We start from the raw sequence: 24,794 nt of genomic DNA on the forward strand, positions 1-24,794 counted from the left end.
TTACCAAGGGAGAGGGGCATATGCACATTGTGTGACATGCAAGAGGTTGAGATAGAGGAGCATTTCAAAATTCATCTTCAGGTGTCCTGTTTACTATGAGATCTGAGGGCGTTTCTACTGCCTCTTCAGAGATAGTTATGGGGTTTCGGCCCATCTCCTCTCCTACCCAGACCAGCGGTGTTTGGCTGGTTTCATTCATGAGGTGCTTAGACACCACAAGAGGATACTCCGAGCACAGAGACGTGAGCAGATTTCTTCCTCGACTGATACCTCTTAGAGCTCTATCATGGAGTTCTTTCAGCCGAATCACATACACCCCCGCGAGACGAGACCTCGATATGACCGTGATCGGGAGCCTGTGACACGATAGCTCAGACAGAGGGTTGACACACATATCATACTTGGGGAGATCCCCTCCCTGTTTAGGGTCGGAGCCCCACTGCAGGTGGTCAAAGTGGCCCTGGTTAGACGCAGAACTACGACCAAGAGACGTACCACGAGTGCACCCTTGAGGGGCCGACAACGCTCTATTACTGACCTCATGCCTTCACTGCCTCATCCATCCAAATGTCTTGCTACTGATGATGATGAGGATGATGATGATGTTGATGATGACGATGATGCTGAGATTGATATATAGTCGAGTATCGACATGACTATGTTGTACTATGTTGTACTTAGGACTTAATACTGCCATTTTGCATTTTTTGCATTCTGCATTGGTGTGGATGCTCATTTAGTAGCTCCACTACCACAGCTCATTGTATCAGGTGTTTCATAGTCTCATAGACCCATCGGTCTTCCGAACACTTTAATAAACTTTCTTTCTTCCTTTCTTTCTTTCTCTTTGTAAAAACTCTATCTCTCGCCGTGCTGCTTCGTTCTCCCTCCCACCATGCTGCTTCGTTCTCCCTCCCACCATGCTGCTGCACCTCGTCGCCTTGCTGCTGCTCCACGCCACGCTGCTCCCCGCCATGATAGTTCCACCTAGCATAGCAGGCTACCATGGCTAGTAGTATCCTCTTCTATGGGACTTGCAACAGGAGGGGACCAGAGGTGCTCGTATGCATGCACAGAGATGGTTTCAACAACTGGGGCTCCACATGGATAGACTACCTCCCTTCCAGTACAACATGGATGCTCCGTTTTCTCCCCTCCTATTATACGAGGTCAACCAGGTTATCCATGAGGATCTCTTACATCTACACACATTTCAGACCTGGTTGGGACTGATTGAACTCCCAGTGAAGCTTCGCTTCTACAAAGATTGCTGCTTACATATAACAGAGGAGGGTTTCATGGACCCCCCAAGATACACACAGATCTACTTACCCCACTCACTGAGCATCTCTATTGGGCAGTTCCACGTCTCTTCACATAGACTTTGTATCGAGAGCGGGAGAGCAGAGCGACTCCCCAAAGAGAGGCACATATGCACATTATATGACATGCACGAGGTTGAGACAGAGGAACACTTCATCTTCAAGTGTTGTGTTTACTTTGAGATCCGAGGGCGTTTCTACTGCCTCTTCAGAGATAGCTATAGGATTTTGGCCCGATTCCTCTCCTATCTAGACCAACGATGTTTGGCAGGTTTCATTCATGAGGTACTCAGACACCACGAGAGGATACTTCGAGCACGGAGACAGGAGCAGACTTTTTCCTTGGCTAATCCCTCCCAGAGCTCTATCACGGATTTTTTTCGAAATCACATGAACCCCCACGAGACGAGGCCTCGACATGACCGTGACCCGGATCCAATGACCTGACCGCTCAAACAGAGGGTTGACACACAGATCACACTTGGGGACATCCCCTCCTTGTTTAGAGTCGAAGCTTGACCGACAGGGGTCACGATAGCCCTTGTTAGACGCAGAGCTATGACCAAGAGACGTGCCAGGGCCACACCTGTGAGTGGCCGACAGCACTCTATCGCCGATTTCATGCCTCCATTGCCTCATCCATCCTGATGTCCTGATGATGATGATGATGATGATGAGATTAATATATAGTCGACCACCGACATGACTATGTTGGACTTAGTACTACCATTTTGCATTTTTTGCATTCTGCATTGGTGTGGAATCTAAAATGCTTCTCTGTCTCAACCTCCTGCATGTCACACAATGTGCATATGCGCCTCTCCCTTGGTAACTGCTCTGCTCTACCGCTCTCGATACGAAGTCTATGTAAAGAGACCCGGAATTGCCCAAGAGAGATCCTCAGCGAATGGGGTAGGTGAATCTACGTGTATCCTGGTGGATCAATGAAACCCTCCGTTGTGATATGTAAGAAGTGATCTCTGTAGAGGCCCAGCTTCACTCGAATATCACTCGGGCCCAACCAAGTCCAGAATGTGTGTAGCTGTAGTAGATCCTCACAGATAATCTGGTTGACCTCGTGTGATAGGAGGGGAGCGAACGGAGCATCCATGCTGCACTTTCTCGTTTAGTATATTTTTCAGACATTGATACATGTTGTCCCTCGTTTACAGGGCCCTGTAGCTGATCAGGAGGAAGAAGATGAGGAAGAAGGGAGCAAAGAAGGGCGCAAAGACTCCACTACCACAACTCGTTTGTACCAGGTATTCCACAGTCTCATAGACCCATCGGTATTCTGAAGGATTTATTAAACTTTCCTTCTCTCTCTACACCTAGCACCACACCTACCACGACATACACTTTGATCACAGCCTCTCCCCAGCCTACTCTGGACGCCTAAACAGACTCCTAACCTACATCGATCACATATCACTCATGGAGGACCGTGCTGCCCTGATTAGTTGCACACTCCATGAGGCTGCCCTCCAAATCTTTCCCCACACCACACGGTCCACTAGACCACCACCTCTTGGTTCTATACCCTGCAACAACTGGTTCGATGAGGAGTGCAAGGCTTATCGTCGACAGCTCCGACTTGAAACCAGATGTCACCTTTCGAACACACCAGACACGGTACCCAAGTACCGACGTCTCGTACACCGGAAGAAAGAGGCAATTCTTCGTCGAAATGAGGAGTTGCTCAACATCTTGTACAGCAACAACTCTAAGGATTTTTGGCGCAGATTCTTTGAGCGTAGGTCTCCATCACCCCTCACCGACACGAGAGTCTGGCACACGTATGCACACCATCTTTATGATGTCCCACACCAGCCCACTGCAGATCTCATACACACACCTCACCCCACCACTTGCACGTTGTTCACCAGAGGGCGGGTCAAGGACACGACATTGAAACTGCAGAATGGCCAAGCTAAGGATCACGAGGGACTATGCACTGAGTTTATCGCATATGGGATCGACACTTTAGCCCCAATCCTAGCAAAGCTATTCAATGACGCTGTTTGCCTTGGCTTCCCCCGCACTTGGATACTCAACACCATCACCCCCATCCACAAGGCAGGGGATCCCATGGACCCGAGTAACTACAGGACTATCATGATTGGACATGTGATGTCCAAGATCTATGCAGCTGTATTGGATGCGTCGGTCAGCCTATTCGCAGAGATGAGAGGGCTCACAGCATAGGGTCAGGCCGGTTTCAGGCGAGACCATGGACTATGGAACACATACTCACACTCAGGAGTGTCATTGAGGAGGCCAGATCACGAAAGGCGAGGGTATATTGCTGCTTTGTGAATTTCCGCAAAGCCTTTGACACAGTACCTCGAGCTCGTCTCATCACACGCCTACAGACACTGGAATTTGATCAGGAGATTGTCTGGGCAGTCATGGCACTTTATGAGAGAGTCTCAGGCCGAGTTCGGATAGGCGCAGGTTGGACAGATGAGATCTTGAGTACCATAGGGGTCAAACAGGGTTGTCCCTTATCACCAACCCTGTTTAGTCTCTACATCGATGAGCTGGAGACTTTCATGGGGGCGTTCGGAGGGACCGGTTGCTCACTTGCCGGGATCATCATCAGGATTCTTCTTTATGAAGATGACATGGCACTCTTGTCGTCCACACCCGAGAGGCTCCAATGACACCTGGATGCACTGCAGGATTTTTGTCTATCCCATGATTTGGAGGTCAACCTTGGCAAGACCAAGGTCATGATCTTTAACACCTCTCGAGCAATCATGCAACGGAAGCAGTTTACTTTGGGTGGGTCACTAGTTGAGATCGTATCCTCATACACTTACTTGGGGGTCATCTTCTCTGGCCCGATCTTCACGACGAGACCAGCGTTGCAGGCCAAACTGAGCAGAGGATATGCCTCACTGGCTCGGCTAGAGAGACAATGCTTCCAGTCACACTTTCAGGACCCTGGGACCAAGGCTCTTCTCTTCGACTCCTTGGTCCGACCAGCCGGAATGTATGGCAGCCCTTGTTGGGGACCTAACATGTCAGAGATAGAGTGGACACGGGTAGAGCGCTTGCAGATCCTCATGCTCTCACGAATGATCTAGGGGAAACCATCTGTACCACATCACATCATTCACGCCGAGTTTGGTGCTTCTCCACTCCAACTAGATGCAGCCTTTTAGACCATCACATATCAACACCGGGTTAGATCATATGGGGACTGCACATCAGGGAGACAAAGGTTGCCATGGTTAGCTCTCGATTCCTCCATGAGGTTGGCAGCAAAGGGAGACGAGTGATGTTGGTATGCACGGACTCACATATGGTTTGTGAGACTAGGGTTTCACATCGATAGGATACCTCCTTTTCAGTACAGTTTAGATGCCCCTCCGGTTCTCCCACCCACCATCCCGATCGGGCCACACACCAACCAGGTCATTCGAGAGGATCTCCTGCAGCTACACACCTTTAGGACCTGGTTGGAGTCGAGGGAGCTTCCAGTGAAGCTGAGTTTCTACAGAGATCACTATCTTTGTATTTCGGAGGAGGGATTCATCACACCACCAGGGTACATTGAGCTTCATATGCCTCACTCACTACGGATCTCCATCGGACAGTTTCGGGTATCATCACACCACCTCCGCATAGAGAGCGACAGAGCAGAGGGGATCCCTAGGGAGCATCGCATATGCATATTGTGCGATTGTCAGGAGGTTGAGTGGAAGGAGCATTTTATTTTCAGGTGCCCAGTGTACTACGAGATCCGAGGCCACTACCACTGTCTCTTCAGAGACGGCTCCGGGCTCCTTTCCAAATTCCTCGCCTACCCAAATCAGAGATGCCTCGCGGCCTTCATTCACGAGGGGGTCCGACATAGAGAGTACTTACTCAGGCGACGGGGCTTGGCCACACCATCAGACACCTCTCAAAGTAGAATCACAGAGTTCTTCCCATCGAGTGACATTGATCGTCTAGTCTCTAGCCGCAGACGTGATAGAGACCCCAACCCGACGACCGTAGCACGACACACGAGACATCGAGGGGACACACAGATCACTCTGGGGGACCTAGCGTCATTGTTTAGATCCGGGATACGTCCCATGGGAGTCACGGTGGCTTTGGTCTTGCGTTGAGTCTCCTCCAGGAGACCGAGACGCATGGGACCCCTTGACGGATGCCAGCGCCCCATCACTGGCTATGCACCAACCAGGGCGACATGACATACGGAGGATTATGTTCCACTCCTGTCTTTTTTCTTATTGTCATACCCAGATGTATTTGATTATGTATGATCAGACTTAGGATTCAGCACGGGTGATGATGCTCATTTTAGTAGCTCCACCCTTACTGGGATTTATATCAAGTTTTCGTTCAGTCTCATAGACCCATCGGTCTTCCAAAAACTCTAATAAAATTTCTTTCTTCCTCTCTCTGCCTCTCTCTCTCTCTCTCTCTCTCTCTCTTTTGTGAGAAGAAATATTTTATTGATGTGAAATAATTACATTCATAGGTACTCCAAAAACAAAGTAACTACTACACAATCGAAAATCTCAGTATAAGCCATATATACATCATGATCAATCAAATGAGTCTGAAAGCAATCATAAAATGATTGCCGCAGAGATCGTTTGAAAAAAACAAAAGATGGAAAAGTAGGATCACCAAAGACTATGATTTCTGTCCATCCATAGAGTCCAAAGTGCCGAGTGGCGCACCCAAACAAAAAATAAATCAAAACCCTGTCTAGCGGGATGAAAACCAAATAACTAGAAGAACCTGCCAAAAGTGACAGTAGGAAATCTTGCTCGAAGCCCCTGACGAATGAGAGCGAGGAAATCACAAGTATGTGGACAGTGCCAGACAATGTGAGGCACAGATTTAGCAGAATGTAGACATCGGTGGCAAACAGTCGGGGCAATATGTCGATGCGCAAGTAACTGCCCAGATGGAAAAATGCCATGTAGGACTCGCCAGAGGAAAAGCTGTTGCCGAAGAGGGACTTTATAATGCCAAAGGAGACGCAGCCGCTTTCGCCACCACTTTGATGGGTGATCCATATGCCAAACAGAATTGGCTCTGTCAAAAACCCAAGACGGAGGTAACAACACTTTATACAGAGAAGGCACTGTGATATGTGACAGCTTCAAAGGACGAGGAAGAGAAAGAATGGAGAGTTTAATCCTCAAGCCTATCCTGAAGTTCCAAACGAGGTACCGGCAAGAAAGGTTGAGGCATTTCTGAAATTTTGTGCCATAAAGGACGATAATGAGCTCCCAAACCATACTTGCTAGCAGCCGCAGAAAAAGATAAAAGAGTGCCATTATTGTGAAGTATATCTGGCATAGAAGAAATACCTTTGAAAGATATAAAATAAGAACGCTTGGGTTCTTGTATAGCCAAAGGAGGGTGGAATACTTTGGACCAATAAATATTCTCAGACCTCAAGGAATTTCCTAGCAAAGAATCCCTACCATTCCATTCCGAGTGGGATAAAATATGCTTCCAATCAAGAAGCAAAAAAGCAGAAGTATCAATATGCAACAAAAGAGAGTGGATCATGAAAGCCCAAGGCTGATCCCCTTGCATAAACTGCAACATCATTTTCCCCCTGTGAGCAAGTATATGCACTTGAATATTGAGTATGTTCAAACCCCCGTGCATCTTTGGAGAAAAGAGACGATGCATAGAGAGTAATCTGAGACTTTTCTTGCTATTTTTTGAATGCCAGAAAATCTCCATAATAGCAGACATAAAGGAAACCAGATCTGCCTTACCAAACATAATGAGGGGCAGATAGAATTGTATGTATGCTATCAAAATGGATTGCGTTATTCGCAAACGAACATGTAATGGCCAAGTTGCAAGCTTCCAATATTCAAGTTTTTTCCTCAGCTTTGTGAGCACCCAATCAGTTTGTTGAGAACGAGTGAGCCCCCAACCTAGAGGATAGCCAAGATGTCGAATCAATTGAGAAGGTGGAACAATTTCCCCAGGCCACAAAACACTATGGCAGTCTTTAGCATGCAACGGCAATAGCTTGGATTTCTGAAAATTCACATGAAAACCAGCAACTAAGCCATATGTGGAAAGAGCCTGCATAATCAAGGAGAGATCGCTCTGAGTATTTTTCAGGGTAAAGAAAGAATCATCAGCATATGCTCTCTCTCTCTCTCTCTCTCTCACACACACACACACACACACACAAATACTCTTTGACACTCTCGTGAGATTGACTGCCATGTATGTAGCAGCTTTTTGAGGGAGTGACCTTTCAGCTACTAACTGGAAGGGATTTGAGAGGCTACAGGTGATCATGGGCTCGGAGTACGCCTTCAGTTCCCCATCAGATCATACAGGTAGAGTTCACCATAACACCACTTTTGGAGGACACCTTGTTCTAGACTGTGACCTTTCTCCACAGAGTTTGGGCCCTGCCTCAGTGGAGAGTACAGAGATTGGCACTGGAGTCATCCTGATGACTGGCAAAGAGAGGCTTTGATACAGCATGCTATGCGCGGGTGTCCACATGGTTTGATAGCCACGATATCCAGATGGATAGCCTCCCCCCCTTTTAGTACAGCATGGATGCACCAACATAGCTCCTTCCACATGATGAGATTAACTGTATCATACGGTTAGACCTTCTCCAGCTCCACACATCTCGGGCTTGGGGGGGGGAGATCAGAGTTCCCCACCAAGACCCAGTTCTACCATGACTACTTTCTGAGGATATCAGAGCAGGGCTTCATCATCAGGCCCTAGTATCTCGAGGATAGGGGAGTCTCACACGCCTTGCGGATTGCTATCGAACAGATACTAGTCTCATCCCACCAGCTGCGATTGAGGACGGGAAAGCGGCAAGCATACCAAGAGCGCAGTGGGTCTGTAGACTATGCACGATGGGGGAGGTCAAGACAGAGGAGCATTTTCTATGTGTCCGGCCTATTATGAGATCCGAGGACAATGCCATTGCCTCTCTTAGGAGGGGCTCGGCTCCACTCACACGGCTGATATATTTCCCCGACCAGGTTTGCATTGGGCTCTACCTGATTGAGATGCGGAGACATAGGGATTCCCTTCTGCGGCAGGCCAGAGATCAGCTATAGTTGATGCCTCAGGATACTGAGCTAGACCGAGCATAGACACACGTCACTGATTTTTATGCATCCAAGCTAGTGCTAGATGAGATTGAGGGGGAGGAGCTCGAGGAGACGAGACCACTATGGATCAGTAGTAAGATCCGTCACTAGGATACGGTTGGACGAGAGACGTGGACACCACACACGACACGAGCACGCACGATTGAGGTTTGACCTCCTCAAAGGGGACCGCCAAAGACAAGGCATTACTCTCGATGTAGCCCACCAGATACATAGATCCAAGAGAGCGCCCCTCGGCCACCGCCACAGGAGACAGCCCGATAGACACAAATACATGAGCTCTCTATATCACATCAGAGGGCCATCAGGAATTATATGGAGCTTGCACATGTACTTGGAGCTCTAGCTCTGAGCAATCCGCTTCAGGTGATTTCACATGCTTTCCACATGGGGGGGGCTCCAGTGTTGTTGATTACATCATGGGATCCCCTGTCTTCACATCTCGCATTACTGTTACTGACTTCACTGTAGCACCTCTCCCCCCCTACATACCTTTTCTTTAGCATCTCCACCTCCCTTCGCACAACACCTTCCACCCCACTCAGTGCTTACTCCACCTACCACGATATACGCTTTGATCGAGATCACTGACCTTCTTACTATGGCCGTTTGTACATACTTCACTCACGCTTTCCCCCACACCACCCGCTCCACCCACCCACCACCCCATGGAACCGTACCCTGTAATAGTCCGTACGATGATGAGTGTAAGGCTTTACGCCATCAACTCAGATTCGAAACCAAAAACAAGCTTCCAAGCGCACCATATATGCTATGTGAATACCGTGGACTGGTACCGAGGAAGAAACTATGCTTCGTTCGTCGGAACGAGGAGGAGCTATTGAACATTTTGTTTACTAACAACAGTACTTGACTCCGAGGTTAGCAGACTTGTAGAGTGTCGAGGACTTAGAGCAGCAAGACAGGCCGGATTCCGACGTGATCATGAAACCATGGACCACATTCTCACGCTCAGATGTATCATCGAGGCAAGGTCACGAAAACAGAGGGTTTATTGTTGCTTTGTGGATTTCCGCAAGGCATTTAACACGGTCCCAAGAGCCCGCCTCATATGGCGCCTACAAGACTTGGGTTATGACCAGGAGATCATTTGGGCTGTCATGGCACTTTACGAGTTTCTGGCAGAGTTCGGGCAAGATCCGTGTGGACAGAGGAGATCATGAGCACCATCAAGGTCAAACAAGAGTGTCCTTTGTCGCCTACCTTATTTGGCCTCTACATTGACGAGCTTGAGACAGTGATGTAGACACAGGGGGGTGGAGGTTGCTCTCTTGCAGGCACGCTGATCTAGATTTTGCTCTACGCAGATGACGTGGCTCTCTTGTCTTCCTCAGCAGAGGGGCTTCAGAGACACCTAGACGCACTACAGTCCTTTTGTGAGTCTCATGATTTGAAGGTCAACCTGGGTAAAACCAAGGTCGTGATCTTCAATACATCTCGAGCCATCATGCGTCAGGAGCAGTTCACATTTGCGGGGTCATCGGTTGAGATAGTTTCATCATACACTTATCTTGGGGTTATCTTCTCCAGACCCAAGCTTCACTATGAGACCCACGATGCAGGCACGCTTGAGTAGAGGGTATGCTTCATTGGCCAGACTAGAGAGGCAGTGCTTCTACTCGCACTTTCAGGATCCACGCACCAAGGGGTTGCTTTTTGACTCCTTGGCTCGCCCAGCGGGGATGTACGGCAGCCCTTGTTGCGGGGCAGACTTGTTGGATACAGAGTGGGCCCATGTGGAGCGGCTACAGGTTCTCATGTTATCACGGATGATTCGTGGTAAGTCATCCGTTCCTCACCAGATCATTCAGGCTGAGCTTGGGTCACCCCCTTTACAGCTAGATGTTGCATTTCAGGTCGTCACATATCTGTACCGAGTTAGGGAATATGGGGATTATACCTCAGGGCGTAGCAGGCTACCATGGATAGCTCTATCCTCTTCTATGGCACTTGCAGCAGGAGGAGACCAGAGGTGCTGGATGCACGTACAGAGAGATCACTTCTTACATATCACAGCGGAAGGTTTCATTGACCCACCAGGATACACACAGATTCACCTACCCCACTCGCTGAGGATCTCTCTTGGGCAGTTCTGAGTCTCTTCACACAGACTCACATCGAGAGCAGCAGAGCAGAGTGACTACCCAGGGAGAGGCACATATGCACACTCTGTGACATGCAAGAGGTTGAGACAGAGGAGCATTTCATCTTCAGGTGTCCTATGTACTATGAGATTCGAGGACGTTTCCACTGCCTCTTTAGGGATAGTTACGGGATTTTGGCATGTTTTCTCTGCTACCCAGACCAACGGTGTTTGGCAGGCTTCATTCATGAGGCACTTAGACACCGGGAGAGGATACTTCGAGCACGGAGACAGGAGCAGACTTCTTCCTTGGCTGATCCCTCTTAGAGCTCTATCACGGAGTTCTTTCAGCTAGATCACATGGACCCCACGAGACGAGGTCTCGACATGACCGTGACCCGGAGCCGGTGACCCGACGGCTCAGACAGCGGGCCGACACAGATCACACTCAGGGACACCCCCTCCTTTAGAGTCGGAGCCCGACTGACGGGGGTCACAGTAGCCCTGGTCAGACGCAGAGCTACGACCAAGAAATGTGCCAAGACCGCACCTCTGAGTGGCCGACAACACTCTATTGCCGACTTCATGCCTCCACTACCCCATCCATCCTGATATCTTGCTGCTGCCGATGATGATGATGATGATATTGATGACGATGCTGAGACAGATATATAGTCGACCATCGACATGACTATGTTGTACTTAGGACTTAGTACTGTTATTCTGCATTTTTGCATTTTGCATTGGTATGGATGCTCGTTTAGTAGCTCCACTACCACAACTTGTTGTATCAGGATTTTCAGTCTCATAGACCATCGGTCTTCTGAAGACTTAAATAAACTTTCTTTCTTTCTCTCTCTCTCTCTCTCTCTCTCTCTCTCTCTCTCTCTCGGTAGAGAGGGGTTGATGGGCAAGACCTAGGATCCCTAGAGAGGAAAGAAGCTGCAAATCTGTCACACAGGGGAGGTAGAAAATAAGCAGCATTTACTCCTATGATGTAGATCCTACGCACACATCAGAGAAGCATATGGGGACAGCAAAGATATCTGAAAAATCTGCTGGAGCAGCGAGACAAAAAGCTAGGAAGCTACGTGAAAGAGAATGTGGAACACCTCAACAAGGTACTAGGACTAGCAAACAAGCTAGCCCAACAAGAGCTCACTATATGATGAGTTTGTAATATTTTCTCTCACTAGATGTGAGGGATCACTATTAGTTGATAGTGATCGCCAGTCCCATAGATCCTGAAGGGTCTCATACAGACTTTACTACAATCATAACACACAATCGTATACATGTACATATACACTCCTAGCTTAATCCCAAGGCAAGGTACAAAGAGCATTAGAATTTCTTGTACAATGAACTGCATACCCATTACTTTGCCAACCTCATCCGTGACTATGCCTCTATTCAGTGTGGCTGGCGTTCTCAGGGTTGACTCTATGAGCAAATTCTTTATTTTTAAAATTCAAAGAAGGTTATACAAACAAAACCCAGAATGGGCCTCCTATCTCAATTATATAGGCAGGCCAGTTTGCAGAATTTTCCTGGAACTGCCATCTAGATGATCTCATGTGTATAGTAACACTGCACTAAATGGAAACAGGATGTGTAGCTGAGGTTGATTTAAAGTGGCTACGTCAATTGAGTTTTACTCTATTGAGTCATGAATAAGACGGGTATATTCCTTAAACCAGTGCCTATGGTCGGTAGCTACGATATAAAATGATGTGACTGTTGCATTCATTCTTCTTTAATACTTGGCTTCTTGTGGGTTTGTAGCAAAATTCACATATTCTGGTATTAAATGCACCTTCACAACCACACGTACCAATACACAGAGTTAATGTTTGCTCTCACCTCATAATCACCTGCCTCTTCCACCCGAACTTGAAAATTTTCATACGATAGACTTCGATGGAAATTGATGACAAACAGTAACCTAGCACGACTGAAAATTATGATCTGCATTATCAAGGAACTACTGTAAATTGATTGCAGTAAGCTTTACATTTAATCCACACATTGAGAAAGAAAAGGATGAACCTTACCCATGATGAGCACTGAACTCAAAATCAGTCAAAAGAAAATTTCATAAAGACAAATTGTTGATGAGTCAACCAAGATAAATCAGCTATCATCTACCTTTTTTTCATCATCTGTATGCACTTCAGCAGAGTCCTGATTCAAGAATGCCTGTTCTTCCTCTAATTTCAAGAGTGCCTGCTCCAATGGGGAAAAATATGTTTAGCTAGAAGTGAGAGCTCATCATTGACACTATTGTTGCTTCTCACAAAACAGCTAGGGAGAGTCTAAAATATATCATTTCTCACAAAACAGCAGGTAGCGAGAGTCTGAAATAAGTGAATCCCAAGCCCATATGTAAGAGACACAACATATTAACGTGCACTTCAGTTCATAATCCTCTTGTTGTACATAGAAGGGTACTCTCGAAATGATTAAATTTGTATAAGGTTAGCTTCTTTCAAACATAGGCTCATATCCCTATTCCCTGCTCAATAAATCTAACAGAATGTATCAGGCATAGTGCTTGTATGTCTTTTTCCCCGCTCCATAAATTAGTACAATAGAATTATTCACGGAAGTCACCAAGAGTCACGGCATCCTAGAAGAAAAACACCAATATAACAGAATGTTTCAGGCATAGTGCTTGTATTGCTTTTTCCCCACTCCATAAATTAGTGCAATAGAATTATTCATGGCATCCTAGAAGAATGTCACCAAGAGTAAGCTAACAAGCAAGGCGCAATAGATGTGCCTCAAATCTGAATTTAAGCACTTACACGATCAAATTCTGCAAGCTGGGCATGGGGGCCACCCTTTGTCAACAAGTGCCACTGACGACATGCATAAGGGTTCTGATTGCTGAATCTTGGAAACTCCACTCTCTGTCCTTACAAGCCAATACTTCAATACCAATGCTAGCAAATTATCAGATTAGCCACATAAAACATCAATAAGGGTGTACAAATCCTTAATTGGATCAGGTTAAGCTGGCCTGAAAACACACAGGTTGTGGGAATAGATTTCATTACCTCTGGATGTCCAAACTCGTTTCCCATGAAATTCAAGTATGCATCTCCTCCCATGCTCAGGGTTACAAACCTGACCAGCTTTTGTACAATTTCCAGACTGGTTAGGGGGATTTCAACAACAGTCCACACCATCATTGTCTAGTTTCATGAACTGAGGAGGTACTAATAATAAGTAACCACTCCCGAACAAGCAAAAATGTCAAGTAAATTAATCTTACTACCTTGAGTAGTGCTAGGCCTTCATTATTCAGTTTTGCATACTCATGGGCAGCTTTTGAATGGGAATGAGTCTGACAAGATATAACAACTTCTGACAATGACATCCCTCCTGTCATGGACTTTGCACAAACAAAAACATAAAGAGGATTGAAATCATGAATACCTCTCTCTAACTATTGACCAATATGTACGGATGTTAAAAGGTTTGATGTGCATGCAATGAAGAACCATACGCCCAAGAAAGATCCTTTATATCCTACAAGAATTAGATGATGTAACAACAAGAGAGATTCTCCAACACAGAAAGTGAACACATAACCTACACATCTCAATTCAAAGAATCTCACCTGACTATGGTTCTCAGTATATGTGACCATCTTCCCTATACTTCGCAAACTTGTCAAAGTTTTGACGATCTACGCACATGCAAAGTCAAAGGAGTATTTTGTCTCTCAGTTTAGATTTGAATGCGTCCTTTTAGCAGAATGTAAGAAAAAAACCTGAAGAAAAGAAAAAAAGTGAAAGATATATCTTTGTAAGACTAGAATTTATCCAATCGTACGAATTCAGTCCAAAAAAAATGAAAAGACACCAAACACCTATTTCGGGTACCATGAGACTGGCAAAGAGAGGCAATAAAGGGGGGGGAACACACTAAGAAATGCTAACAAACACAAGACTCGTGTTCTAAGAAGAAAAAACAAGCACTAGCTTACGACCAGCACATAGGGGCGGGTATTAACACAAAGGACAAAGGAACAAGGGTAAAAAATGTTCAAGCTAAGAAGCCACCCAAAAACAGACAAAGAGCAGAGAGCGAAAACACTTATGACCATATCTATGAAGAAGCCGTCAAGGAATCATTGCCTTGGCATCTACTTCGTCGACCCAAGATCCAAGCTCTAATAGCTGCTTCATATTGGGCTCATCTCCAAAGGGTCTATGAGACTACAAGAGCTTGATACAATGAGCTGAGGGGTGGAACCCCTAAGCGGGCATCAACAACATGATGAATACAAAAGAGAACCCATAATCACGATCATAACAGCACCAATACACAGAGAGAGAACTCTTTGAGGTCATGAAGAGGATGGGAGCTGGTGCGGGCATCAACCCTGAGAGGGGGACGTCAATGTGTGAGGTTGTTGTGATGGCATAACACCTGTGATGGAACGTTGGCGGTGACTGTCGATATGTGTGGTTCGCTGTGGTCTCTTGGCTAGGACCCTGCGACGAACAAGCACCACGATCATTGCTGTAGGTCGTGTCTCCGGTCTAGTGAGCATGGAGGGAAGATCCCCTAATGTGATATGTGCCTCAGTCCACTGGCGACTTTGATGTACCTTTGGCTCAAGTCCTTGCATCCGCCGTCTTTGTGAGTCCTATTGGTCGTGTTATTCGGCATGAAAAACTCAGTGATCATGCTCTGAGTGGAGTCTGGCTGTATATCATGATCTCACCTACATGCCTGCAGCAACCACTCCCTATGTCGAATGGCCTTATTGATGAAAACCGCTAAGGATCTCTAATCTGGGTAGGATAGGAGATTGATAGGGGTCCGAAACCACCCTGCAGAGGCAGATAACCTGAAATGTTGCATTGAGCTTGAAAGAGGATGCTCCGAACTCAGCAAGGACTACTTGATGTGGGACTGAAGGCTTACTGCGAATAATCAGTGCAAGCATGAGAACCTGCAGACTCTCAACTCGAGTCCAATCTATCTCTGGTAGTTCTGGTCCCCGTACAAGGGTTGTCATACATACCTTCTTGTCAGACCAAAGAGTCAAAGAGAAGGGTTTTGGTCCAACGGTCCTAGAAGTGACAATGAAAGCACTGCCACTTGAGACTGGGCCAATGCGGCGTGCCCATTGCTTAGTCAGGCAGGTATTGCTGGTTGCATCGTGAAGATCGGGCCAATTCTGAGGATCTATGAGACATTGACAGTCTAAGTGCAATCAAGATTCAAGGTCTTGAGAATCTAAGTAGTCGGTTGAGGGTCTGCTAGTTAGAGCGGTCAAAGTTTGTATGATGTGAGGAATATCTAAGCAGTGGAAGTGTGGAGACTCATGGACTTCATATCAAGCAGCAAGCAAAACGCAAAGAATCTATTAGACGGGCTTGCAAGTGCAAAGAAAGTAAATTCATCGGGTTTTGAAATCATATCTAAAGATGAGATTGTTGAAAACTTTGTTCTTCGATGGTTACAGAAAGTCTTTTGTTGATGAAGATATTCCAACAGGTGCTGCTTTAGATGGTTGTGGACAGTGTTTTATCTAACCTCATCTCCTTAAGGATGAGGAGTCATACCATGGATTTCTACAAATCGAGTGATCATTGAGCAGAATCGCTGCAATTGCCAAGCTTGGTATGTTCACCAATACACTATATTTTCTATGTTCCTTAGGAGAGTAAAATGATTGTTTATCGGGGGCCTATTTGTGGTGTTGTGCTCCCTGAAGGCAGCATATAGTGCTAGCGCGTGCTTTCTAGTTCACATTAGTTTTTTCACTTAGCCAGATTGGGTGTTGTGGAATTCTGGACATACCAAATAGGTTTCATAATCTGAATCAAAAATTCCTACTATGTACCCATCTGAACCTTTGGAGGTAGTCTGGCAGAAAGTCTATTCCTTGTCAGTAGTAGCAAATGAACACAAGCATATCAATAAGTACGCTTCCTAGGACACTTGCAGTGCAATGTAGAAATCAATTTGGGTCTTTGTGGATGTTCGATACGATTACTTTAAAATCGATCCAATTGCTTTATCATCGATCTGGCCCATTGTGGGTGTTCCATGTGGTTGTTGTGGCTTGGCTCTTTGCGGGCAGCTAGATAGTTTTTTCTTTAGTCTTGCATCTTAGTGGGTAGACTAGTACATGTTTTTTTTGGCACAAGCTTGGTAATGCTTGTTTCGACACTCTCAGTCCTTTGCAGGAAGGTGACAAGTTTTGTGGGTTCCGGCTCAATTTGAGCGGTGATCTTGATTTAAAGTTTCTATTGTTCCTTGCTCAACTTTAAGGGGGGGTGTTGGGTGATCTTTGATGGGCCAGGGGTGGCCTTGTCTGGATAAAACGTGGCACCTCTTGCACATGATTTCAATGTCACAATCCAATAATGTTGAAGAGGTTTTGAAAATTATGTGATCTTTAAGCGTTGAAGCAGTGTGGCACGTCTATATCACTTATAACTCGCTCGGTGAATCAATACTTGTTGGCTCTTACCCCTAATAGTCGTTGTCAGGCTTCTTCGTCACTTAAGTCAGGGATGGCTAGTATAGTTTAGTAAAGGTCTTTTGGTAGAAGACCACCTGGTTGATCTTGGTTGGCGTTGTCAGCTCGTCAAGTTGTTAGTCTTTGAAGGTTTTTTGTATATGCAACAAACCGGGTCGGGTTGAGTATATTTGGAGAAACTATTGTGTTGTGATATCTTTCTTCATGCAATTTACTTTTGTAGTGATTTGAGAGAGAGAGAGAGGGAGAGAGAGAGAGAGAGAGAGAGAGAGAGAAGTAGAAGTAGAAGTAGAATTTATTAGCGTCCTCGGGTGGCCAAAAATGACCCATGGGACCTGTCTCAATACAATGTAAAAAGAGTCTCCTCAAGGAGAGGGGTCAGGAGTCTATGAGTTCCTGACGACAAGTAAAAAGACGAGTGACAAAAGATCCCAAAGCTGCCGGAGAGACAGTGGAGAGAACTGATGTCAACTGAGCGGAGTCCTCCAGTATCTGCTGGTAGTTCTCCCTAATATGTGCATAACGGGGGCACTGTAGAGCTACATGTGCCTCCGTCTCAACTGTCTGCATGTCACAAATGGTACAGACTCTAGCATGTTTGGGATGGTGTATCCAAGCTCCTTGCTCAATGGCAAATGTATGAGATCTAGTATGGAACCTGGCTATGTTCCTGCGATATAGAAGGGGGATAGGTGTGCTAATATAAGGCTGAGCATGTGTCTCTATGGACATGTATGTAGACCAACATGTAGGATTTATGTTGTCTTGATAATTCAGCTTTACGCTCTTTTCAGTTGTCAGCCACTGATTCTGCAAAGTGCTCAGTAAAGACAGTTGAAAATCTTGCATGTTGACCTTTGCAGGCGGCATGGTCAAATATGCTTCCACTTTCCATCTGCTGAGCCATTTTCTTATGTCGGTTGCCCATCCTGTGTAGATGATCTTACTTTTGTAGTTCTTTGGAAGCTTTGTGCTAGCCTTCCATGCTTTATGAGGCAACCTATCAGGTTGCATTTGCTGTACCTCTATTAGGTATTGCATAACTCTGATCAATGCATGAAATTCAATCCGTCTCCTTCCCGTTTCCAACAAAAGTACTGAGTATGGAGTAGTGGGTTTGACACCAAGGTGTCGCCTTAAGAAAGCTTTTTGCATTTTCTCAATATCATTCCATGTAGAGGCTGAAACGCTGCCTCCCCATACTTCCACTCCATATAATACTGTCTACACTACATATGCATCAAACAATACATTTCGAATTTTCCAGTCCCTGGTGTCGGTGTGCCTGCAATCATTCTCAAACTGGCAGTACTTCCCCCAGCCAGTGTCGATCCTTTTGTGTATACATTGCCACCATCTGTGATCTGCCGGGATATCAACCCCTAAGTATTTGAAGGTGCTGACATACTCAATAATCTGTCCATCAAAGGTGATCTCAGGGGGATGTTCTGGCTGATTGGTACAGACTGCCATCATCTTTGCTTTGCCGACATTTACTTGCAGCCCACTTTCCCTAAAAAAAGTCTTAAGCACTTGTAAAAGTTTGTGCATAGATTCTGGATTGTATGCAAAAAGAACGACATCATCTACGTATAGCAACAATAGCACTGTCCAAAGCCCCAATTGCGGTCCTTGCAACCCTTCCTCTACTGCAGATTCATTGATGAGTTCCTCCAGTTGGTCAATGCATATTCCAAACAAGGTAGGCGATAGAGGGCAGCCTTGCTTCACTCCCATATTACTCTCAAACGCATCGGACATACCCTGTGTTTGTTTGAGTCGGCATAATACCTTTTCATAGATGTGAGAGATGCCTACTCTTAAGGCCAAAGGGACTCCTATTTCTTGCATTCTTTTCCATAATCCTCCTCTTGGAATTGTGTCAAATGCTTTCTTGAAATCCACAAAACAACAAAATAGAGTGCGTCCTCTCAGTCTACATTCATCCATGAGGACTCTCAAGGTAATAAGGTGGTCGGCTGTCCTGTGCTCCTTGCGAAAGCCTACTTGTCTAGTGGCTCTTTTCTGTGCCTCTTCTGCCCATGAGCTGATTTTCATTTCAAGCACTGTACTGAAGAGCTTGGCCACTATAGAGCTGACCATTATAGTTCTGTAATTTGTGACTGAATTTTTGTCTCCACCTTTGTGTAAAGGCTGGACCCAATTTTCTCTTGAGAATGCTCGAGTTATGTCAGCGGATGTGGTTTGTTTAGTGGAGGAGACATTTCCACGTTCTATTCTCACAAGCCAACTACATCTCATAGTGCAGCCATTCCTGAGGAAAACCATGGTGTAGGACATGTGTTAGGATGTGTGAGAGCCATGTTCTTGCTCGGTCTCGTGTCCATTTCACAAATTCAGCCTGTATCTTCACGTGATCTGATGCTTTGCCATTAGCCATCTTCTTTAGTCCAACTTCAATGTCTTCAAAGCTGAAACAACTAGTGCCTGTGACCGACAGATCCTCCTTCCCCATTTCAATAGTATGTGCATGATTGTACAACTTGGTAAAGCATTTGTGTTTCCCATGGGCTGCAAATTCCTATTTTGCATTTTGATCCCCATCTTGTGTTTGGGGCAGCTTTCCTTGTCTCATTAGTCTTTCCGTGTATTGTTTTCTTCGCACTTCCTGCTATTTGGGGGTACGGTCTTCACTGACATAGAAAGGTGTGCCTTTGAGATATACTTTACTGCTATCCAAGATAATCTCCCTTTTTCGTGGATCTGCTACAGTGCACACAATAGCCCTTTTATTGGGCTTGTCTTCTTGTGTTTTCCCTATGCGGTGGGCTGCATATACAGTCACTTCAGGCATCGCAAAGTGTTCTGAAAAGAATTCAGTCACCACTTTGGCTAGAGCCACAGGGGTTTCTTTATCCATCTCCAGTAGACCACGGATGACAATGTTCTGAGACCTCTTATCTCTTTCTCTCTGTTCCTGGACATCCTGAACATCTTCTTGCTTTGGGGTTGGGGGACGTGGCGGTACTTGGGCTGATTTCAATGGCTCTACAACATGTTCTGCATTGGCATCTTTCTTGGAGACTATGTCAATCCACTTCTTCCCTTCTTGCACATCCTTTGCATCTCGTTCAATAGGTTTGGCTTGCATGAACTTTTGCATCTGTTGGCATCCACTATCCACTGTATTCTCCAAGGCATCCACTCTTCTTTGGAGTTGCATGACAGTTTTTTGGAGCTGGAAATTCTCAGCTTGTAATTCGAAGAACATATTCATGAGCATGTCTATCTTCTTGCTGTTCTTGGTGCCATACACTATCCCAAAAGGACTATTTAGGCCTGGATGTTTGTTCAACTTGAAAGGAGTCTGAAAGGACCCCATGTTTCCTAGAAAAAAGGCAGCCCACTTCCACTAATCTAAGGAAGAGTATGCACTCTGTTTAGAAAGAAAGAAAGAAAAATTTTTCCTGTGTTCTGTGTGTATGTAGATGATCAACTTTGTCGGAGAGGTGCAGTGCAATGTCGAGCTCGCTGTCGATGGCAAAGGCAGGCGGGCTGTTCTTGAGCTGATTGTCAAAGGCGACGTGGGGGCTGATTGTCAATGGCAATGTGAGGGCTGGCGACGTGGAGGTTGCGCAGGTCAAGCGGAAGGTCCAGGGCGGGAGAGAGAGAGAGAGAGAGAGAGAACAACCTGAACAATTTACAAAGAACCTCCACAAAACATTGTCATGCATTCAATTGCCAAGAGTAAAATTCAAACAAGTAAACCTATCCAAAGCAACATGTTCATCTAGCAACTCAAGCTTCAAACACAGTTACACTATCAAGCATCAAATGAAATTGTAACCGAGGAGGACGTGGGTAAAGGCCTCAAAAAGCTAGCTAATGGGAAAGCTCCAAACATGCAAGGGTTGGTAGCAGAAATGCTGACATGGGGAGGTGAGAAGGCAAAGAAAATGCTTATCAGGCTTATGCATACGGCTCTAGAAGAAGGGTTCCCTCTAGAATGGCAGCTCAGCACGATTGTTCCGATCCATAACGGAGGGGATAGCAAGACAGCAAAAATTGATCGGACAATCATGGTAAGTAGCTTTATGACAAAGCTATACGGAACTATCCTTGAGGAGAAAATCAGCAAATGGACGGAGGAACAAGGGGTCAAAGCACAATCCCAAGCAGGATTCCATCCTAAACACTCGACGGTTGACATCTAGAGGCAGCTAGAGCTGTAGCAGAAGGCATCAAACATAAGAAGGAAGTTGTCTATTGCTGCTTTGTTGATTTAAAGAAACCAGTCGATACAGTCCCATGTAAGAAATAATGGGAAAGGCTAGAGAAACTTCAAGTTCCTCTAGAGCTTAAAGAAGCAACATAACAACTACATGCGAGAGTTTTAGCAAAGCTAGCCCAGAAGGATCATTTTCCAAGAATAAAGTTGCCACAAGCAGCGATATAGGGGTGAAGCAAGGGTGCCCTCTCTCACCAACAGTTTTGGGCCTCTTTATAGATTATCGAGAAGAGTGGAGGAAGATACATAGTAGGGAGAGTGTGCAGATTGCAGGATATGCTTTGACCATGCTTATTTATGCGGATGATGTGGTATTATTCACAAAGAGGAGAAGGGAGAACTTGCAAGCACACTTCGATACATTGAGGAATTTTTGCGGACACTCGGGAATACAGGTCAATATAGATAAGACAAAAATAATGGTGGCCACGGGTCACGTGATAAACAGGTGGGTGTCACCTACGGAGGTGAGCCCCTAGAAACAGTCAACACATATAAATATCTAGGGCTAGATTTCACAGGCAGCTACAAATGGAAAAGCATGTGTGGAGTGAAGAAGCGTGTGGGATAGAATAGATGCATCATGACACAAAGAGAGAGAGCTCAAGTGAGGCAAAAATCCATGTATTAGAGTGAAGGAACATCCTCCATTATATAGAGTGAGAGGATGGTGTAGGCACCTCCCCTACATCAATGGCAATCAACCCCTATATCAGTGGGACTGGCCTCTGTCACCAGAAAACGCGTTTCGGGCAGTAGAAACATGAAGAAATGTTTTTGCCCGAACGTTTCTAAGAAACGTGCGAAACGTGAAAGTTTTTTTTTAATTTTTTAAATAAAAAATACACTATTCTTATTATTTATATAAAATAATATATATAAAATACACTAATTTTACACGTTTCTAGACGAAGTAATTTTACACTAATTTATATAAAATACACTAATTTTATAAAATAACTTCATTGCAAGTGCTTCTGTGTGCACCTCACCCATTCTTGAAGTATTCTTTCTTTCCTCCTCTTGTAAAGCACTGATGATGCCCTCCAGTGTGGGTTGAGGAAGATTCTTCAAGGTAGTAACAACATAGTCAAAGTCTTGAGGCACACTCTTCAAGAGCACAGCCATAGCATCATCTTCAGTGACTGGAGAGTTAATTGAGGCTAATTGTGTCATAAGACTCCTCAAAGTATCCAAAAACTGTCAAAAATGCTTGCAAGGAAACAGAGTAACTTGGAGGATTGAATTCTCACTCCACATATCTTTAGATTTGGGGCTTTGTAGGCTGAAATGAAACCTTTATACCAGACAGTAAGCACAGCAGAGAAGGGGCAAAATGGTGCGCCACATTGCCTGGGAGAGCTTCAACGAAGTCGACTGTCTTTTTGTTGATTTCTCTGCAACCAGTGGACTATCTGAGCTCAGATTTCAGCAGCAGCGAGCTCTAGGCGTTGCCTAACTTGTGCTTGAAGACCATATTTGGAGGAATGCTCTGAGCCAGAGGTGCGTCCCAGGGGGTAGAGTCTTCAGCTAAGAGGGCCTGGCAAAAGGCGCAAGGAATGGAGAGAACAGAGCTTAGTCATTTCTAAAGAGGAAGGAAGAAGAAAGCTTCAAAAAGGAGGTAATGGAAAAGATGAAGAGGTGGCTCTACCAAAGTGAATTCTCTAAAACCTACCAGCTCTGATACCGAATGAAGAAGTGTGTGGGATAGAATAGATGCATCATGACACAGAGAGAGAACTCAAGTGAGGCAAAAATCCATGTATTAGAATGAACGAACATCCTCCATTATATAGAGTGAGAGGAAGGTGTAGGCACCTCCCCTACATCAGTGGCAATCAGCCCCTATATCAGTGGGACTAGCTAAATCAAAGGAACCTCCCATGTGGGGGCCTTTGTGCTTACATCATCACTTAGGTCACAGACTAGACACCTCATAGCACTAGGTGTGCTTCTACTACACACACACACACACATAAATGTGACTCCCCTAGATGCACACATGCACCTTAGAGCAAGCCCTTGATCACATGGAGAGGAGAATACTAGCAGGTCTGAAAGTGTTCTATAGCTTCCAAAATAAATGCTGAAAATCACATCTATGGAATTGAGAAATGAGAAAAGTCCTATACACTATGCTTGTGCAGACACTATGCGTGCCCAGCCTGAGCACCTGGATTCTCTAGGACCTACTGGGAAAGGATAGAAACAGTGCATAAATGTTTCCTAATTCAGGAATTGGGGGTTAAAGCACATACACCTAGCCACCCTACTGGCTGAAACAAGTATGATACCTCTAGAAGGGCAATCAATGTGTCAATTCATGGCTTACCACACAAAGTTGAGTAGATGGATACCTGGAGGATAGCACGCGAGGCATTGGAAACGGTGCAAAATTCAGGATGGCATAAGGAAGGGATGAAGTGGATGGAATCATTGGGTATAACACCAGCTGATATACCGGAATATGCATGCGAAATCAGAGGGATAGTGACACAGAAAATGCTACAGAAGCTATAGCACAAACCGGGCACAAAAATACAGTTTTACAAACAGAAAATCCACTCAATGGACAGCTATGGGATGCAGAAATACCTCGGGGAATACATATCAATATTTAAAAGGCATCTAATCTGCAAAATTCGAACTAGTTCACATGATCTAGAGGTGAAAAGGGGAAGGTGGGCAAGACCTAGGATCCCTAGAGTAGAACGGGTCTGCAAAATTTGTCCCACAAGGGAGGTAGAAAATGAGCAGCATGCACTTCTAAAATGAGCTTACACATATCAGTGCTGCAGCAGCCAGCAAAAAAGCTAGGGAGCTACTTAAAAGAAGCTTTGGAACATCGAAGGTACTAGGGCTAGCCCGCAAGGTAGCTCAACACATACTCACATCATAGTAAGTTTTGTAATATCTAATTTCACTGGATGTAAGGGATCGCTATTCATTGATATTGATCGCCAAGGCCCAGTCCCATGGATCCTGAAGGGTCTCACACGGACTTTGATAGAATCATATCATATCATATCATTGTAGAATTATCGTAGACTCAAACCTGCAGCCTCCCTCTAATAACAACTGTAAAAATTCAATTGGATTAACACACACTCATATAAAATCAAATCACTTGACGAAAACATAGAAGCAAATGCAATGAATGATAAAACACATCATGGCATGACCTCAAGCCTGCCATCTTGTTGCCCTTACTACATATGCAATTTCCTCAATAGCAGCAGCATCATGACTAGAATTGAAGTTTGCAAAACGATACAATAAGCTACCCAGTATTGACAAAGTAGCAACAAATTAATTAAACATTTACATAATGAACGTGGATAATGAGACTTGTCACTTCTAAGTTTTCGCATGAATGGTGAAACATGAAAATTCTATACCTCAAACTTGAAACCCCCATCAAGTTCATTGATGGTCATTCATTGACAGGTTGAACTTGTAAGTGAAG

General features: G+C 45.3%; 1 protein-coding gene across 2 annotated transcripts in view; it reads right to left on the reverse strand.

The window, feature by feature from the left end:
* Window positions 1-24,794, reverse strand: part of EMB2729 (Alpha amylase family protein) — a 215,376-nt gene that overhangs the window by 50,010 nt on the left and 140,572 nt on the right. For both annotated transcript variants that reach the window (XR_015543794.1, XM_087399851.1), the window contains exons 13-18: window positions 14,197-14,265; window positions 13,852-13,968; window positions 13,631-13,708; window positions 13,379-13,483; window positions 12,720-12,797; window positions 12,435-12,539 (exon numbers count right to left, since the gene is read on the reverse strand). Coding sequence is in view for 1 of the 2 variants with exons in the window: in XM_087399851.1 (XP_087255977.1) it covers window positions 12,435-12,539; window positions 12,720-12,797; window positions 13,379-13,483; window positions 13,631-13,708; window positions 13,852-13,968; window positions 14,197-14,265 (552 nt within the window). In the remaining variant the exon portion in view is untranslated. The remainder of the gene's footprint in view (window positions 1-12,434; window positions 12,540-12,719; window positions 12,798-13,378; window positions 13,484-13,630; window positions 13,709-13,851; window positions 13,969-14,196; window positions 14,266-24,794) is intronic.

This window comes from Dipteris shenzhenensis, chromosome 28 (assembly GCF_047967505.1).
Source record: "Dipteris shenzhenensis isolate YYH24624 ecotype China chromosome 28, Dip_SZ_1.0, whole genome shotgun sequence".
Lineage (NCBI taxonomy): Eukaryota > Viridiplantae > Streptophyta > Polypodiopsida > Gleicheniales > Dipteridaceae > Dipteris > Dipteris shenzhenensis.